Raw genomic sequence first — 20,585 nt, forward strand, 5'->3', positions numbered from 1 at the left:
TATTTTTAGATTTTTACGGTTTTAGTTTCTGATAGTAATTTTAATCTAAAGTTTGTTGATGTTAAAACTCTAGATAAAGCTAGTAGTAGCGTAGTAAATTTGGCAACGGCACGAACAATTTAGTATACTTTAAAAAATATCGGATGAATTTAATACCATGTTATTTAATACTATATATAATTTTTAACATATTAACATATTAATAAGTACAATTTTTTTATTGATTAAAAGTTATTTAATTTTTTGTTTGTCTTAATTTTTATGTAAAACCGCGTATTATGGTATTATTTATAAAGATGGTACTTATTTTCAAAGACAAGAAGGAAGTAGCATTACGAATTAAATTATATTTTTTTATATACTTCTATTAATAAAATTCTAATAAATGTTCATGCAAAAGTTCATTTGACTTCATTTATTCGTTTAAAAGTTATTTATCTAAAACTGCAAGAAAATATGATCATTGTACTGCATAAATCGAATTATTTGTTGTTTTTACGATTAATTTCAGGGCGTATTCATAACCAAAATTTTTTGGTTGATATTGACTTTCTAGCTAGTACTTTTAGCTGATATTGTATAACCAAAATCTTAAAGAAAACGTACATATTATACGTATATTAAAAAATTCAATTTAAATAAAAATCAGTAATTTCAATAAAAGTCTAGAAATTCATATAGATTCAAAAGTTTATGCAGTTTATGTTATGTCATAAATAGATTTATATATACACTTTGCATTGCGAAAGAAAACAGAATTATTCGAAGCATTTATTGCATTAAAAAATTTTGTTCAATTGCACTTTATAATATTTTTCGATAATACTGTCGACATGTTGGTACAGTCTATATTTATCACAATCTATATACCCTATGCCCTTCGCCTCTGTTCAAGAAGCGTACTTTAACAAGCGATTACGGTAAACTTGAAGTGTGCTGTCAGCTTGATAGCGTACTAGTAGATTATTCAATAATATCGGATATACGTCTGTTTAACTAAGAGCGAAGTGGAGTATGATGATAAATATGCCACATTGGCTTTCGACGTTGAGACACGCGCTCTCCCCATTTATTTTCACATTGAGGCGAATTTACCGTCTCCAGTTTCGCGATCGTACGTACTTCCTTAAGTCGATACACTGTATATTGTACGTTCGTGAAAAATGATTCGTACGTTATACATATATTTCTGAGGGCACTGCACCTTCGCATTTAAATCACTCGTCTGAGTCTCAAGTCGGAATCGTACGAATAGCTTGATTAATCGTTTGGGAATCAAGCAAATTCGCGGTTCTGACGTCTATGCCTTTATACTGTGAGCTACGTGGATAGCAACCTTTCGATACATGAAACCGTGCCGAGATATTTTTAGGGACTATGATATTTAGATTATAGTCTTTGTAACCCGTTGATAGCGTGTTTTATTTAGCCCTCAGGCGCAGTGATGTCATATTTCAGTCTTCCCTTTATATGGATATTTGTGCTTTTCAGCCTTTACTCATGAAATATTTTATATGATGTAAATTAAGTTTCTCCTAATTAATAATTAACACTTTGACTGTCAAGTTAATCTTGCAAATCTTCACTCATGAATAAAATAATATATCTTTTTGTGATTGAAACAGACATTGAGAAAAATAAAAAATTAATAATTCTATTTTTAATATAAATATAGTACATTATATTTATATCTTATCGTTTTTAATGTTTTAATATAATTTATATTTATATTGTGTTTTTTATATTGTCTAAATATTTATATATATTGTTTTTCTATATTGTTTTAATATTTAAGCCTTTCGAATTTGACGTCAAAATCTGTAATCATTTATTAACTCATTTAATTTATGTTAATTAAAAATCTTAATTAATTTCAAAGAACCAAAATTAATACTGAGTATATTTTAATAAGAATAATTAAAATTTGCAGATGTAAAATAAAGGAAACTGAATTTGCCTTTTGACAAAGTGATTTATAATTGAGTAACTCCAACGGACTTCGTTAGTGGTTCCGGAGAGAGTTAGATACTTAATAAAATCATTCTTAATCAGAAAAAGGGAGAGAGAGAGAGAGAGAGAGAGAGAGAGAGAGAGAGAGAAAAAGATAAAAATAAAATCTACAAATGGGAGACGAGACTTGTGAAAACTCACACATCATTTAGATATAGTAATCGAAATATTAAAGAGCATTTTTTTTGCAAAAACACAGTATAACACAATGAATCATTACATCCTGTTGTTGTTCGCTAACTTGAATAAGGATGAAATAACATTCACTTTGTTATACATAAGGACTGCATACAATGGAAGAAATATTAGCAAAAATAAATAAATATTAAGATTTCAATCTATAAGAAATCAATTATATAAGGATACGCGATTTTTGACGGATTGAAATTTTAATACTTATTTCTATTCCTAATATTTTCCATAGTGCGCAGGGCACTTACACTGTGTCTGCTGGAAATCGCCCAAAGTATGAATACCGAAAATCTAATTTAATTCTTAATTCTTTTATTGATATTTTTTGCATCTTTTATTCCCCGTTCTTATTATTATCTCCAGAATCATATTGTCTTAGTTAAGACGTGGAACCCATTTTCGGGCGTGGTAGAAAGTAGACCTAACCACCGAAAAAAAACCCATGCGTTTTACAGACAACGTGACCAGCGGGGTTTATTCCCGCGGCGCAACATAGAATAGAGAATGCTGGGATGGCGCTTTAAATCCTCCGGAGGCAGCAACATCCTTCCGGTGAAACAGGTCGACAATAAAAATCCGGCGCACCGAATGTAAAACCGGGTGAGATCGTCGGAGCTCGAAAAAAGCGTAACCCTCCGTCTCTCTTTCTCTTTTCCTTTCGCGACGTATCTCGCCTTTCCCTTCTTTCTCCAAAAGTGAAATTTACACGATTCGCTCCTGATGATCATCCCGAGCGAATTATGCGCGAACGAATTCATTGCATGAAACGAATTCTCGTTTCGGGCACATTGTTGGGAACGAATTTACCCAATGCAGATATTCTACCGCGATATTAGCACTGCTAGAGATATAGTTTAAACATTGCAAAATGAAGATATATGAGATAGATTATGAAATCCACGTACTGTATAATAATTGCATTAGTATAAATAATTGCATTAATTGCTGCGTATATAACGTATTATACTTTATATATAACCTACATAAATCTTATTATGACCTTAAGCGTGAGGCAAAGCTCTTTCATACTCATTGCATAAGATTATTATTACATAAGGTCAAACGAAGTGAATATAGAAGATGTCTTCATCAGCCTTTCTCTCTCGCAGATTGTTCCGAGATTTATTTAGGATACATATTGTTAAATTTATAACGTCAAATTATTTTAATTTAATTTAACACTGCTTCTATTCAACATATCTCGTTTAGTGAAAACAAACAGAGTTAAACAATTAAATTCTAGGAAATGTATTAAATTTAATTTATTATTTATTAAGTGCATACATTAATGTGGACGTTGTTTATGTTGAAATTACCACAGAAATAGATTGTTTTACATTTTGACATACATGGACATTGAAATATATTATTTGACTTAAAGTTTTTGGGTTATCATTACTTTTTTGGTGAACAGTGTAGAAATCTATCGGGAAAATGAAAGAATCTTTTATCATCAATACGAGTATATGAGTAATTAAAGGATTTCCCATAAATTAAAATCAAATAATCTATTTTTTTTTTAATTGGATTATTTTGCCAAATTGTTTTTTATCAGCAACGTCATCATGAACAATTTTATTCTAATAAAAAAAAAGTTTAAACCTACCGATCTGTTTAAATTTACTATACGATTGTATTTTTTGGGTCAATATTAAAAGACTTTAAAAAAATTTTCAATTTTAGAAAAAAGATCTTAAATTAATAAACAGTCATCAAATATCAGAGAACAAAGTTAGTAGAATTAATATTTGCAAAGAAAGTTTTTGTTAAGAGTAATTTGTACAACTTTGTAAATAAAAATGAAAAAATTTTATTGTTTTATACTTTAAATAATATTTTCTAAATAATATTTTCTTCTTCACTTTTATCATTAGTAACATTTTAAAAAAAGATAAATATAAAATGGAATAAAAATATAGGTAAATTTCCATAAGAATAAAAAAATCTAGAGGTTTTATTTCTATTTAAGTGAGTATTCAAAATATTAATCGAAATCTTTGTTCTTACATTTCTTATATGTCCGGAGAAAAATTACTATATTTATACACAATGGACTATTTAAAGATGAGAAGGTTTTTGTTTCCTGAAAATTTAACTTTTTAGACTTATTTGAATTCTGTAAAAAAAAAACACTTCAATTATTATTATAACGGTGACATAAAACATGTTAAATCAAAAAATTCATAAACCAAGAAATTCGACAGAGTATAGTGAACGAAATTCCACCATCGCGCAATGATTTTGTAATTGTCTCTTTCGAATGTATTGCTTATGCGATCCATTCTCGGATCTCTCTGGCACAATGGCGAGCCGTGCAAATTCGGCTTAAGTTATCATTTTGTAAAACGCAGCCGTTCTTTCCCACTATACTGTCGTTGACTTTCGCCAGCAAATTTCACGCGCGCAATATATGAAAAGTACGAGAGGATGCAGTCGGTAAAATTCTGCTGTCGTTGCCGATTTGTCCGTCCCATAAAATCCTACAAAATGAAACGAATGGATTCGCGACTTATCCATGTATCGATAGTATTTGACATATTCCCGAGCTTCAAACTACAGTCTCGATTACAGCTGTAATTGAAACTGTCGCTAACTAATGGCAATTATACTGTATTTATTAATAGTACAGCTTGATTTATTAGTAGTACTTCTGCTTGATTTATGAAAATACAAATTGAATCAAGGTCCTACAATAAGGCCTTTGGCAGGTTATCCCTGTAAAATCAAGTCTTAATACAGAATCCTGATAGATGCCATATCAGGCACGTAACGCAATTTCTGGTAGGGATCTGAATAGGTATATAATATGATAAGAATCTGATCTTTCAGCCCTCAGATTACAATCGAAAAATTGCGTTCCTGATATATGCAATCCTCTATCAGGATATTCTTATCAAGACCTGACTATATACATTAGGGATAACCGGCTGGGAGTCTTAATTGCATCCTGATTCAATTTATGCTCGGAAAAATTCGTCGTCGAATACCTTCGTCGAATACCAGCTGTTCGAGATTAAATTAATTCTTCCGCGACTGAGATTGCGAATCTCAGTTTGTAAACTTTATTTAACACCCGTCGTTCCGAATGGAGAAAAGAACTTTATCGAATTGGAGTTGACGGGACTCGGTTGACGACAAATCGTGCCTAATCATGCAAGTAGGAACAACCATTGTGTACCGCGTTAACGCGATTTCATCCACCAAACCCGTTCTGCCGTTGTACCGGAAGCAAGAAACCTGCTAAGTCAATTTCAGCGAATAGAGGATTCTGATCGAGTTTAATCGCGCGCGTGCCGACAACCGTAACGTACCGGCTTTCAGTAGACAAAACATCTCTCTGTTCCAGGTAAACAGGCTTAGATCTAATTGCGCCCCTCCACGCTACGTTGTACATACGTCCGACTGTAAATGCGCAACTTTAATCGTATCATCTCCTTATGCAACAGGGCGAAATCCTGCAAACGAGATGCGCGAGTAGAAACGTTGAGTGCGGGAAAGAAAGAAAGAAAAAAAGAGCTCGTCAAAGGGAATCCTCTTAACGAGCCGCACTTGGCCAGCCGGTCGGCAAACTCGGGAATAACGAGACTCTATATTTTGCTGCATTTCAGTGCAACGTCATTGTAACGCGCGTGAACTTATAATTTAGCGAAGCCGAATAACCAAGATTACATAAGTCTTTTGATGCAGGGACTGAGAGACTAGTGTGGAAGAAAAATGATTTTTTAGAAGAAAATTTCGTTTTATTAATTATAAAACTTTTTTAGTAAGTTTACACTACGAAACGTGTCGTACCTACTAGTTGCAAAAAATTTTATTCGTCCCTGATGTCGCAATTTAGAAAATCCATGCTAGTCATAAACGGCACTGTCACGTTTAATAATGGATTTATATATTTCATGTATGAAACTGTCAGAGAAAGCAACTATCATAATTAGAAGAGGAATAAATATTTATAATTAGACAGGGAATTAGCAGAATTGTTACATTAACTTTTCATATCCATGTCGCTTTGTCGAGTTGGTATAATAATACGAAGATAAATAGATTAAGAAGAATCAATTACAGTACACTGAGAAAAAAATTTTTAATATTTGTAATTATAATTGCATGATAAAACATTATAATTTTATAATCGTTTTGTGGATTACTTACAAAGAAAGGACTCAGTTATTATATCAAATTGCATTTCATGTTACAAAAGTTTAATAATTTAAATATTCAAATTTATTTTCTGAAAAACTTTATTTTTTAAGTTATAGCAAATGAATAATATATTTTTTTGGTATATAGAATACAATTATAGAATATGATATATAAATACAATTATTGTTACTACATTATAGTAATATAAAAATAAAGCTCCTAATCATAATTATTTTATATTTTTATTGCAATTATAATCGCAAGTACCAAAAAAACTTTTCTCTCGATGTAATTCGAATGCGGATTTAATAGAATTTCAATTTTTACTTATTTACTTCGTTTCTACGGAGCAGGATAATAAATCTAGGCAGACGTGAATTGTAAAAAGTCTCGTAACAAATGCGACAGGGCTATCTTCTTCGGAAAGAGTATTCTATTTAGACAGCCGAATTAAGAGCGACGCGCAGGGAATGAACGCGAGGAGTAATCCGGACGGATAGCTCCGTCGAGAACGGTAAAGCGCACAAAGGAGGTGAATTAGTCGACATAGCCTAAGGCATCTAATTAACGCGCCACGTTACTACGGTTCCTCCATGTTCTTTCCTCCTTCGTCCTTCTCTGAAAACTACTAGCGCGATGCGTCGACGCTCTTCCGGCGCCGGAACTCCTTCGACGCCGGCGGAAGAAACGGAATGCACCCGAGTCACGCGTGATTCACAAAGCATGCACGCACGCAGACTCGAAACAAAGTGGCCGGTATTGTCGAGGAAAATTGCCTCTGCAATGTTCAGTAGTCCCTTTCTACCTGGCGTACCCATGCGGATACATATACCCCATCCGCTCTCGACGATTCCTCAGAGGACGCTTTCGGAGAAGGGAATTCGTTTATTCTCGAATTCTCAATTGCTTACCGAGGACGGAATGTTATCTGACGTTGACATTCAAATGTAAAGAAGAGCTATCCTATGATGGTCGGAATAAGATTTTTCAAACGTGGCGGATATATGTGAATGTGATTGATGATCACATTGCCAATCAAGGCTGCCGATCAATGTCGAATCGTAATGCTAATTATGTTCTGTTGATGCAAATGATTCCTATATATAAATATTATATATAAATAAATATCGAAGAATTACACATATCATTGTTATATTAACACATAATTATATTAATTATTCATTTATATTCATATAATATTATTTTGGAATTTCAAACATATGCCTTTCTTGAAGAGAAAAAAGAATTTACTATTTATGCTCTGTTGATGCGAATAATTTGATGAACCAGTAGAGTTATCGAAAAATACAGATCGTCTCGTTATGTAATATTATTCAGTAGTGTTACGTGTTTCCGAATTTCAAACATCCACAGTAAGAAACATATATTTTGTTTGATTTGTATGGATAAAAAACAAATACGAATACATATTGTGGATCCACTTAAGTGTTTGTTAAAATTTTATGTTAAATTAGTATACATTTTAGAGTCAAATCAATAACAATTTATAAATAGACAAATAGTATAAAAATAATGTGATTTAAAATGTAAATTTTAAAATGCATGAATAAAATATATATTAATTTAACGTATCACAAATGACAGTTTTATTGAAAAAATATGCCTCCGTAGTTTGCTCACAAATTCTTTCGGTTATCTTTATTTTATCTTTTTTGTATTAATACTATTTGATACTTTTAATATTTGTGTTATCGTCTAATATATTCATCTTGCATTAAATTAACAAAAATTTGAATGGGCACGTGAAACAGGTTAAATTATTTAGCACAATTTTCCAACTGTATAGGCCGATCTTAAAGAGAAAAAAAGCATTTTTTTAATTAATTAAATTTGGAATTTCAAATATGTGCCTATCTTAAAAGGAAAAAAGAATTTGCTAATTACGTTCCGCCGATGTGAATAATTTTTGAGAACTAGTGGAGTCGAATTATGTAGATCGTTGTTTTACAGGATATATATGAGAAATCTCCGATATTTTTAAATAATGCGAAATAAACGTAAAAAAAGACTATTTCTGTTTATTTTTATTGTAAAGAACAGCTAAAAAAATATCTTACAAAAATTGCTGAGCTTTCATAAGAATACAAATGGCCGCCATTTCTGTTTCTTCTCGAACGTACTCTTGTCTTCATATTTTACTAAAAAAAAGTTATTAAGTAAAAATGTTTCAATGTTGTAAAATAATAAAATATTAATTTTAAAAAACATCGATTAAATATTTCAAAAAGATTCATAATTTTTTATTTATGATTTTGTCCTATATGAAGTAAATGTTTTTCACACTTTTATTTTTTATAAATAAAACGATTTTTTTATAAAATTTTTTAATAAAATATTTAATTTCAAATATTAGTGAAAATCTTTTAAATCTATATCATTCCGGTCCAAATGACCCAAGCTAGATTTTTCAAGCGTTCTGTTTGAACATTCAATGTAAATGAAATATCGCCGTCGACTAAGTATTAAAGGAAGGTTCAAAGTGAATTCAAAATCCCAGCGCTAACCGTACAGAAATGCCAATTGATTAAAACTTTTTTTCGAGCAAAGACCCAACTAAAAGACTACTGATGTAGTTGAGGATTAAAACTTAAAGTGCTCATGTAAAAGTTTGATAATTTTTTGTAAGAAACTTTATTAATTGTTTTAAAAAAATATCTAGAAAAATGTATGTATATTTGTTTTTATTTTGCGTCATTTAAAAATATTGATAGTTTATTCTTGTGAATCTTTTTATTATTTGTATAATATAATATTAATATTCATTCATCTCGAGTTATTTTGGAATTTCGAACATATCTATCTCTCGAAGGAAGAAAAAGATTTACAAATTTTTCTTTGTAAAGAAAAAATAATTTTTGTTCGATGTATCTCTTATTGTATTTTTCTAGAAGACAATTTGATATATTCGTCTGATATGAATCAACTTTTATTACATAAGTCCTCCGACACAAGTCGTTTCCCGAAGAAATGTCAGCGGTAAACGTTACTTTCGCCTGGGTGAAATTCGAACGCGTTATTCTCTCGACGGTCCAAACTACGTAGAAGAGAAAGAGTCGGTTAACCGCCTTTAATCTAAAATGCTGGACGTTCAAAGAGCATTACGAGGCCGCCATCCGTCGCGGTAGATGAGGAACGAGGATGTTCGATGAAGCTTTTAAGGATCTTATTTCGAATTGATGCGCGCGCGGATACGACTCATTCGGCTCATTTACGAAGAACAATGCCGTTAATTCTGTGTATCGTCAGTACGTACACGATAAATTGTTACTTTGACCCAGCAATAATTAACGTTTCGCGATAATATAACAATGTGCTCTTCTATGATATAAAGCGAGGATGAAGAACAAGGGCTACGCCAAATAAAACTGCATGAAATTGCATGTTGTTTTTTTTTTAGGAAGATCTTTCAAAACTTTATCTGGAATCATATTAAAAAGTAATTAACGCGAAATAAGCGTAATTCATCAAAAGTTCATCGAAATTTTTAGACGATGTTCACTAAAGTTTTAGAGGAGTCCTCGTACCGACATCTGTGACGTTGTGATTCAAACTGATACAGCGGACTATGTTACCTCCGAAAATCCAAACGCATCTTGCAAATCCGCTATTTTGAATTCAAGCCATGTAATGCTAATAGCATATTTGCATAATTAAACTATGGAAAAATATGCTATTCACTTGCAGCGGATATTATAAATTTATTACATGGTGGACCGTCACGATAACATGGCTTCGTCGATAACGAATGCATTATCCTCGATTTTTGCTACTAATAAATATTTATGCGTCAAAGATTCGTTGAGATAATCACTGCGTTAAAATCATTTGATCTAGAAAAAAAATGAAAACTTGTTTTTATAATAACAATATATTTCATCATCGTTATGTTATAAACATCTTAGATCAATATATATTGATGTGTGAATTTATGAATAATTCGAGTCACTTAATTGAATTAAATTCTCCTTCCTTAGAAAATTTGATTGGATTTTGAGCTTCAAAATGTTTATTAAATGTTTTGGCAATTGAATTATAAACATAAATTTTATTTAAAGTAAAATTCATGTGCATCAATAAAATAATGATAATTCTAATATACGTACTAATACATAGAACGTGTCCACAATCAATGTGATACACATACAAGATTCTCGGCTATATGCACGATGTGAATAAAAATTCTCTTGTAAAATGTCCGTGTTATAATATGTATATATTTACAATTGCATAGGCACTCTTCACGCATCGATACGACGTGTGTATTATATACAACCTATATAAGTTCTTATGTACATAGCGATTTAACAATTATTAGAGAATTAGAAATATATCATTCGCTGATCCATAAAATATATATTAAGTACACAACAGGGAATGTTTAAAACTTGAACGCGCTATACATATTCGAGATTCCTCTTTATCATCATATATAATAATGAAACAAATATCTTCGATTAAATATCGTGCGTGATATTTAATCACTTGATAATCAAGGAATATACAAATGCCACAAAAATCTATATATTTAGAGAAATATGAAACCTATATGTAAATAGCAGAGATGGGTTATTCAATATTGAAATAGAAAATGCAAAATAGTAATCTTTCCATTTAAAAATACAAAATGGATTTTAGATACTTATTTAAAATAGAAAATAGAAAATAGATTTTTAAATGTCTATTTTCAAATTTTCATTAAAAATGGTTTTTTTTAAATATTTACATTTTTATATTTACTTTTAAATATCTATCTTATATTTTATCTTTATATTTTAATTTTTATTCTTAACATTTTTTACTGTTACAATTTTTTATTTAATGTTAAACTTTTTATTTAATGAAACGTGATTCCTTCTTTAAAAAACTTATTCTTTTGAAGGAACTACGTTTTATTGCTAAAAATCTTTTGTAAAATAAAATGAAAAAATATACAAATAGATTTTGCATTTTATATTTTTATTTTTAATGCATTTATTTCAAATAATGCCCATCTCTAGTAAATAGATATAGAATCTATGTAATCACTGGAACGACTAAAGATTGTGCACTTTCTTCTTCCTGTCTTCAGCATATTGTCATCAACAGTCATGTTTACTAGGAGTTGTATACAAGTTTCGATTATCAATTATTTGGCAACGCATGATCTGTCAGGATATATACGAAACTTTGCTACTCCTGTGCTATCCTCCATTGGACCCACTTGCTAACTTCTCGGGCAAACACTTTGTAATCGTCGGTTCGATTAGTTTCCACACTTCAGCCAACTGTAAACAAACATTTGCATCAGCAATTTCCATCGCAAATCCGATGATGTATGCGTGTGTGTTCTAGCACTAAAGATATTTGCTTAGCATAGTATGTAGTAGTATGTAGTAGAAAACAATATAACGCAATAAACAGAACAGAGATGTATTATATTACAGAGATAAAAAGAAAATACAAAAGAAAACTTCGTAAATATCAAAGAATATTGTGCAACAACTCACCGAGACCTCTTTGTTCGTTTGCGTTCGTTTGCAAAATGAACATGTTCGTTAATCAATAAATAATATAATACTTATTTGCTACAACGACATAATTAAAAAAATTGTCATTTCGAATTGCTTGCAGAAAAAGAATGAAAGCATAAAGAAACACTTCGATTCCTTTATAATTAGTTATTACACAAAATTGCATTTCAACAGCATTAAAAATTTTAATGAAAAATTTTTAAATATTTTAAACTTATTTTTTGAAAAATTAGTTTACTGAGTTACGTCGTTGTTATATAAATGCGATAATATTATAAAATAATACACACTCAACAAGATTATCGCAACAGAAAAATTTATATCAAAATTTTACTGAGATATGGTTAAAAACATTATAATTATAAGTACCATTACAGTACTTATAATAATAATAGTACTTACTCTAAATTTATTCCAGTTATAGAGTGTATCAAATTATGCAATTTTTTGGAGACATAACACATTCTCATTTTTGAAAATATGACAAGAAGAGGAAGAATAAATAAAAAAATCTACAAAAAAATTCCTTAAAATACTGCAGACTTTATTATTGTTTAGAAAAATGTTCAAATACGACAATTTTTCACGGATGCTTTCACGTTATGCTTATACAATGTTTACGAAATTTGGATATTTTCCGTGTTGTTCTGCGATAATTTTGTTGACAAATGTAATAATCTGAGGTACCGAGGACTGGCGATATTTACCTCAGAATGCCCGCGGATCTGCACACTCACGAGACTCTGCAGCACGGTGGCAAGTATCTCTAGGTGCGCATGAACGAGTTGAGTCTCCATGTGCAGACAGAGCAGCGAAAAACAATTCCTCAGCTCGACATTGGCAATTACGGATTCCTGGGAGACCATCTTGTTTTCGAGGTACTCAACAGTGTCGGCCTATAAATATACGACAAAATCGCACTCTTCATGAAATGAACATGCATCGCGCGTTCGTTAACTATGACAGATTGCATAAGACTGCAGGAAGTTACACTTATATTCTTTACAATGATGAATCTCTGCGATTTCACAGATTATATTGCCTCGAACTCGACGAATAATTATACAATTGCGATAATGCGATTGCTGGTTAAAATTACCGCGCCGATTATAATCCGTGAACATGGTTTACTGTTTAATAAATCTTAAGTAGACACGTACATCGGTACCGCGAATAACGCCTTGCATCTGTCGCTTCTTGAGAGATAGCATCGTAGACAGAGCGCGTTGATGATCGGCGCTAACGCCTCGCTCATGTCTCTCACACAACATCCTGTGTGCGACTAAAATGTCAAGCAGGAGATTAAGTCTCTCACAGACCATAGTCTCCTCTCTAACCGCTTGCTGGAGTGCTCTGGTTGACAGCAGGTTGAACTCTCTAAAATTTAACATTGATTCTACAGTTAAAAGCAATCACAGAAGCTTAAAAATTAAGTTCTCTCTCTAAAATATGTAAATAATCCAAAAATGAAGGGAACGATGTATGGTGTATGGTGAAAATTTTTCGCTTCGGCAGAATTTTTACACAAATTGAATTACATAAATACCAAGGAAGTCTATGTCTTTTCTTAGAATTTGTCATATATGTATATAAATTTTGAAATATTCTATGTAAAAATTCTAGAAAAGCCTATTCTCGATTTCTTCTGCAAAATGTCTCAATTAAAAAATCTAAGAAATTTTCTAAAAGGTTATAAAATTATTCAAAAATTCTGAAAAAGATTTTCATCATAGATCATGTATTGTGCAATAGAAACGTGAAATCTCAAGTACCTTCGTTATCGAAACCTAATTCTTATAACGAAAAAATACGATTACATTACAAAGATAACATGAAATCTAAAATCGCACTTTTCTTATCGGTATCGGACTCTTACTTTGAGATTACGTGAAAGCCCTTCTTCATGTCTTGCCAAAGACTGGAACCACCGGTGACCCAAGTACCAGTGCCGTGTTGTTCCGCAGCTAGAGTGCTCAACTGATTGCCCAGCTCGGCCATGTCCACCGCATAATTGTGCGACCTGATCGCCAAACTATCGGCGATATGTTTCAGCCGGGAAATCCCGAGGAGTATCATGCGTATCTGATCACGGCTATTCGCGAATTCGGTCAACGTTTCGGGCGGCATCAACTCTTTCGCTCTCGACGACAGCTCGGACGTGGCAAATTCGTCTGGCACGCGCCTGAACACATCACGGATCTTGTGCTGCGTCTCGTCACCGGTGTACGTGAAAAAGAACTGCACAATCGGATCCTCGCTCACCACCGGGTGACGAGCGATCAGCGTGAGAAACCGCAAGAGAGAACGCCGTCTTTCTTCGAGAAATTGTGAATCCGCTGCAACGGGGGGTGAAATAAAAAAAAACGGGTTCTTTGAGAATATTTCCTGTTATCAATCAGGTAGCATTGCGATTATTTATATATATATATATAGATTCCTATATAGGAAGAAAGGCTACTCTCTAAAATTTTTAGAGTAAATTTCACTCTAAAGAGTGAAATCTTACTCTTAAAAATTGAAAAATGAACCATTTCTTTTCAAGACTAGCTCAATTTTCACTCTTAAAATGAGATTCACTTTAAAGAATTTAGAGAGTAAAATGTGCAAAATATTAAATACAATTCAGTAAATACTGACTTCAATAAAAAACGTCCAGTAAATAATAACGTAACATAATATTAATGTTATAATTTCACATTCAACAATATAAATGCAATATAATATTTTACGTAATAGTTACATTGCTGAGTATGAAATTATAACGTCGATATTATTTTGTAAGAGATCTGAAAATAATTTTGTTAGATAATCAAAGTAATTATATAAAACGATGAAGCTAATTGCTAGAATATCAAAATTTTTTGCAACATCACTCATAATACTCATTATGCTCGAATATCTTATGTAATTATTTTAATAATCCAACTAAATTATTTTCAGATACCAGTTTTTTTAAGATACTTCAACAAAATTGTTCTTTTCTTCATAATTACAAAATTATGTAATTTTTATCGAATTTATATTCAATTATGTATAAGCACGAGTATTCACCTCCAACGATTTTCTTCGGTGGTAACTTCGGGATCAATCTGTAGGGAAACCGAGCCAGGAGAAGATCATATAATGACACAAAATCATTGTAACGCCTGTAGACCACAGAATTGAACCTCTAAAAAAAAACATGAAATTCAACCGTGTGAGCTCACGGCGTAATTCTCTTATTCGCCACGATAGAATCCAGATAAAGTTTTATTAAAGCAATCTAAATAATAGCACTACGTCCTTTTATGTCTCTGCGGACGGAAATGTGAGCGCCGGTAATACCTTGCTGGTGACTTGATACTCCACGTGCTTGAGGAAGATGCCCTTCTTCTCGGGAACGAGGTTAACCTCGATAGTGTCCAGATTACAGATGTCCGAATACGTGTGATTCAGCTTTGCGGGATTGCCTCGGTATAATCTCTGTGCCAGAAGCGTCACTTCCGACAGATCTCCCAGAGCAGGGACGGGTAATTCTGCGAATAAGATTCTCTCAAGCGAACGATGCGATTTTCTGACTATCACCGACTGGCCGTATTTAACAGAGACGAAAGTTGCTCAATTACTTAGTAGCAATAGAATTTGATTGATACACATTAAGTTCAACGAATTAAGCTCCTCTCAAGTATGACAAGGTGACCGAACGTTTCTGGGCTTCGAGATATATGTTCTCTTTTTCGCTCTCTCATGCTCTTCTTTAATCTCTCATCGCGTATTTTCAAATCTTTAATTTTATATTCATAATCCACGATTAAATACACAAATGGAATATGTTTCACTTTATCTATCTACAATTTAAATAAAATTTATTAAAAGAGATTTAATTAAGTAAAAATTTAATATATAAAAAATCGTAAATCATTCTTTTGGAAATATTTATTTCGTCTCGTAACAAATATCGTTATTTCTCTCGTTTTAATTATACATTAGCTATATAATAAATAATATTAATAGTATTAAAAGTTAATTTAATTAAATAACAATATAATAAAGTCTTAAATAACAATTTAATAAAACAGATTAAAAAGCATATTTTTTCAGGAATATTTATTTCGCTTCGTCAATATTTTTGTTCCTCTCATTTTAATTGTGCTCTTTTTGCAAAAGTAAAATTTATTAAAGCATGATTTAATTAAGCAAAAATTTAATATATAAAACGGATCAAAAAGCATAATTTCTTTTTTTCAAAAGAATTTATTTTATCTTTATCTCATAAATATATCTTGATTTCTCTCATTTTAATTCTTGCATTTTGCCTCTTTTTCTTAGTACTGCAAGTGTCCTAATATTTTTTCATTATTTTATTCTTATCGCGTGTGAATAAATGTAAAACGCTACTAGATCCAGTAATTCAACAATTCCTTCATTTTTTTGATCTCGCCTAATCAGATCTATCTATTTTCGCGATGCTAACAGATAAAGTCAAAATTACGGTAATAAATTGAACATTCATTTAAGAAAGAAAGAAGAGCGTATCTTCTCTTTTCGTATTCTTTCCGACGTGTTCTATTTTGATTTTATGAGACGAACGAGATCTCGCGGTATTGTAGTTCCTACACCTTGGCAAATAATCATCGTCGTCGTAACCTCGATAACGAAGGAGTCTTCTGACTCCGTGAGCTGACATACCTTGGCTGTATATAGCCAGGCTTATTACGTTCCCACAGTTTTACCATTCACGACTTGACTTTCATAAAGCCGCCTTCGTTCCGTGCATTTATAATTCACTGCTGTATAATAAAAGTGTCACATTGCTCGATTTTAAAACAAGAACAGATCACAAAATTGGTTCTTATATTTTCATATCAAACTTATTCCAATTATATTATAATTCTCTACCGAGCAAAAAAATGCAAGAATTTTTCGAAAAATGTGAATTCTAGTAAAAATAAAAAACTCAATTCTTATAAAATGAACGTTTTTCAAATAAATATTGGAGAAATATTAATGAGAATTAATATATTATATTTATATAGAGAAACATGTGAAAAAATATAATATTAATACACAGAACAAATCTATATATAATATTAAAATTTATTTCTTTTAATAAAATATTTTTTTAAACAAATAAATAATTATTTATAAATAAATTAGCTAATAATAAATAAATTAACAATTAACAATCAAAAATATATACATTACACGCAGTACAGTGTGTAAACGGTATTTCAACGGAAAATTACAACGTAATTTTCTTGAATCACGATAATGATTCGCTTTCTAGCGATAAGCAAAACGGCAATGATTTTGCCGGTCAATGACTCCGGTAACGCCTACAGGTTTCTTGATATGCAACAGAGGCACGTTTGTGTATTATTTAAACACCTGTCTGATAATAGACTTATTCAAGACCTACTTTCATCGCATACTATATACGGACTGTGTTAACGGCACGAAAGACTATGTATATGGTTTCTCTTGTTTGCGAAGCAAATTACTTAAGCTATAAAAGAGATACCGTAAGAGAATCACTGTAAAAAAAAAGTACCGAAGCGAGTTTAACATGAATGTGAAATTCTTATCCGTGCTCGGCTTATCACGTTCATTACTTATACGCTTTAACAATTTCTTCGATCACAATTATCGTTAAAATTTTTTCACACAAAATCGTAGCGAGAAAAATCAAGCGAAGCCTTTATTTTATTTAAAAAAAAAAAATCACAAATTTCTTAATAAAAATACTTTCTTTAAAACACATTTTTTTGAAATTTTAAATTTTTTACACCTGCATTTGTTTCGTAAAATATTATTTAAGTATATTTTCATTCATAAAACCTTCTTTGGCAGAAGAATTGACAAAATAATAAATAACATAAGCATACTCTGAATTAAATACTTTAATATTCTTTAGAGATTATGTCTATTACAAACTAGACGCGATGAGCGATGAATGAAGAGAAATGAATGAATTCAATGAAAGTTTTCTTTTACATCGTCACGTGCGAAAAAATAAAGCTTTCATTGAATATCGCTCGTCACCGATTATTCATCGGTGATCTATCTAATATGCAAGAGCCATTACGCGCTTGATATTTCAACAAATCGGAGAATCAAAACTAACCTTGGGATTCGGAGTTTTCCAGCAACTTATCGCTCGGTTGCTTTCCCTGTTGAGCAAAGGCGATGAGAGCGAGACCCTTGTATAATCCGCTTCTCGTGAGATAACCCGTCTTGCTGTCTACCAGCTTCCATATCTAAGGAAGAATAGAGGAACGTTTTAAAGAGTCATTTCGAGCATATCTATTCTCGTTTTTATTGCTAAAGATATAAAGAAATAAATAAAACATTTCTCAAAAGTCACAAATAGTTCGGAGCGATGATACGAAGGGAAAATACACTGCTCAAAAAAGCGCGACGATCGTATATATATATATACGATATACATTTTACTGTATAATATTTAAAATTTTAACTAAATTGCACACACACACACACACACACACACACACAAATCTGAAAATAATTTTGTTGGACCATCAAAATAATTATATAGGAAACCTTAAGCATATTGTCAAGTATTAAAGGAGCAATAATAACTCAATGCCTTGAATTAAAAAATAATATTTTATTATTTTTAACTTCCACATGTATTAGAATGTAATTAAATTAATTCAATTCTATGTGTTAGTTTCAAAGTAAACAACATTAATATTAATACATTTAACAAATAATAATAAACTAAATTTGAATCAAATTTAATTCCCTTAAGCTAAATTATTTAACTCTCTATTGATTTAGTGAAATTAATAGTGATATATTATGAGATTAGTGGTGATCTATAGAACTGAAAAATTAAATTTAAATTGAATATAACATAATTTAACATTATGAATTTAACAGTGTCTGATGAACAATGCTGCAAAAAGTTTTAACGTGCTATTAAACAGTTTAAATTATATAATTATTTTGATGATTCCAACAAAATTATATTCATTATTTTCAGATTTGTATCTAGTTAAATTTTTAGATACTTGAGCAAAAACCTTTCTTTGAGCAAAACCGTTCTTTCTACACAGTGGACTTCGTGCCCGAGTAACGGTACAACGGTAAACTCTTTGTGAGAGAAGCCTAAGGATTAGGCCATAAATGAAAGTAACTACATTCCGAGAATTTTTCTACCTTGCCGCATTCTGCCTCTATTTCCATCCTCATGCATTCATGTGTCTCTCCTTTTCTCGGTGTTGTATTGCCCCTGCTTGCAAGCGTAAATTCTCTCCCTTGTCTCCTCGCCCACCCGTACGTACTCAAAGAAAACCGCAATGAACGGACACGAGCGAGTGCATGTGAACTCACGCTGAATACAAAAGTGCATTCAGAGGCGTAAATATAAAGAACAAAATCTTCCCTTCTCTTCTTTTATAATTTTATTGTCCCACAATTTGAGATGTGAAAAATGCATGACTTAGTGTTTGTGTCTCTACAATTGTAGGTCTTGCATTAATAATAAATTATAGTAGAATAAAAGATACAATAGCATTTCTTCCATTAATAATAAATAATAATAAAATTAAATCAGCGTAAATATATGTGACTTTATATCGTTCATACTTTGAACAGAAGAAGGAGGTACGATTATGATGAAACGACTAAAGCTTTGCAGGAGAAAAATAAAGAAATGAGCATAGAAAGTGCAATCGAAAAGAACAGGCTGTCTTGTGTATGCCATTGCAAGCACCCTCGCTTTCTCGTTGCTCTCTTGAGTGTCGTTAAACCTTAATCGCCAATCAAATTCAAGCCAAGAGGAAAGCCTGAGACAATAATAAATTCCCCATTTTAGCTGCATGTGCGAATTGCGAGTAAACAACGGGAATCGGCGAGTCGTCTCGCATCGCACGAGCCACGAATCATTCATGCATGAGTGCGTGTTCGTCGGAAGAATATGATAGAGCTCGCAAATAATGAGGAAGGCAATCGGGACACAGAGACATCGGTGAGAAGAAGCACAAGCGGAAATATTCACGGGGAACAGGGAGGAGTCTCAAATAGAGAAGAGAAAAAAAGTGTCCCACAACATACTTTAGCAAATACCGAGGAACGTACTGTAAATGTTCTTAAGACGACGCAAAAGATGTCTTCTGGATGTCTTTAAGACATCCAGATTCTTGAAGATCTGTGTAAAATGTACATATACAGAAAGAACGATTTGCTAAAGTATCTAAAATTTACCTTATAAATGTAAGTTTAAAAATAATGTTGTTATATAGATTACCAAAAATAATTATGTAGGACGCTCAAGCTAATTATTTAAATGTCTAAACTTTTTGTAATATTGTTCATTATGCATAAGCATATCCTACATAGTTATATTTCGATGGTCCAATAAAATTATTTTTAAATCTGTATCTAGCTAAATTTTTAGATAATTCAGCAAAATTGTTCTTTCCATTTATTTATAGAAAAAAAGGAAAAAGGGCAAGGAAACGAAGGAAGATCATTTATTTAATACAAATGTGTGCAGATATATGAGATATACTCAAAATCGCTTTAATATACCGAGTAGACAGATTTATAATGGAACACAGGTGAGAGAGAGAGAGAGAGAGAGAGAGAGAGAGAGAGAGAGAAGAGAGAGAGAGAGAGACACGACTAATTACTTATTACGTTAGAGACTAGTCGTCGTACCGGACGTACGTACGTTAAGTAACGTACGAACCGAAACGACGAAAG

General features: G+C 31.6%; 1 protein-coding gene across 1 annotated transcript in view; it reads right to left on the minus strand.

The window, feature by feature from the left end:
- Nucleotides 1-11,546: 11,546 nt before the first annotated feature.
- The window catches only part of LOC105621211 (sorting nexin-8-like), a 22,807-nt gene continuing 13,768 nt past the window's right edge, over nucleotides 11,547-20,585 (minus strand). Inside the window, exons 3-9 of the mRNA XM_012202684.1 lie at nucleotides 17,980-18,112; nucleotides 15,201-15,391; nucleotides 14,928-15,045; nucleotides 13,753-14,212; nucleotides 13,037-13,253; nucleotides 12,584-12,772; nucleotides 11,547-11,630 (exon numbers count right to left, since the gene is read on the minus strand). Coding sequence (XP_012058074.1) covers nucleotides 11,547-11,630; nucleotides 12,584-12,772; nucleotides 13,037-13,253; nucleotides 13,753-14,212; nucleotides 14,928-15,045; nucleotides 15,201-15,391; nucleotides 17,980-18,112 — 1,392 coding nt within the window. The remainder of the gene's footprint in view (nucleotides 11,631-12,583; nucleotides 12,773-13,036; nucleotides 13,254-13,752; nucleotides 14,213-14,927; nucleotides 15,046-15,200; nucleotides 15,392-17,979; nucleotides 18,113-20,585) is intronic.

This window comes from Atta cephalotes (assembly GCF_000143395.1).
Source record: "Atta cephalotes unplaced genomic scaffold scaffold00002, whole genome shotgun sequence".
Classification (NCBI taxonomy): domain Eukaryota; kingdom Metazoa; phylum Arthropoda; class Insecta; order Hymenoptera; family Formicidae; genus Atta; species Atta cephalotes.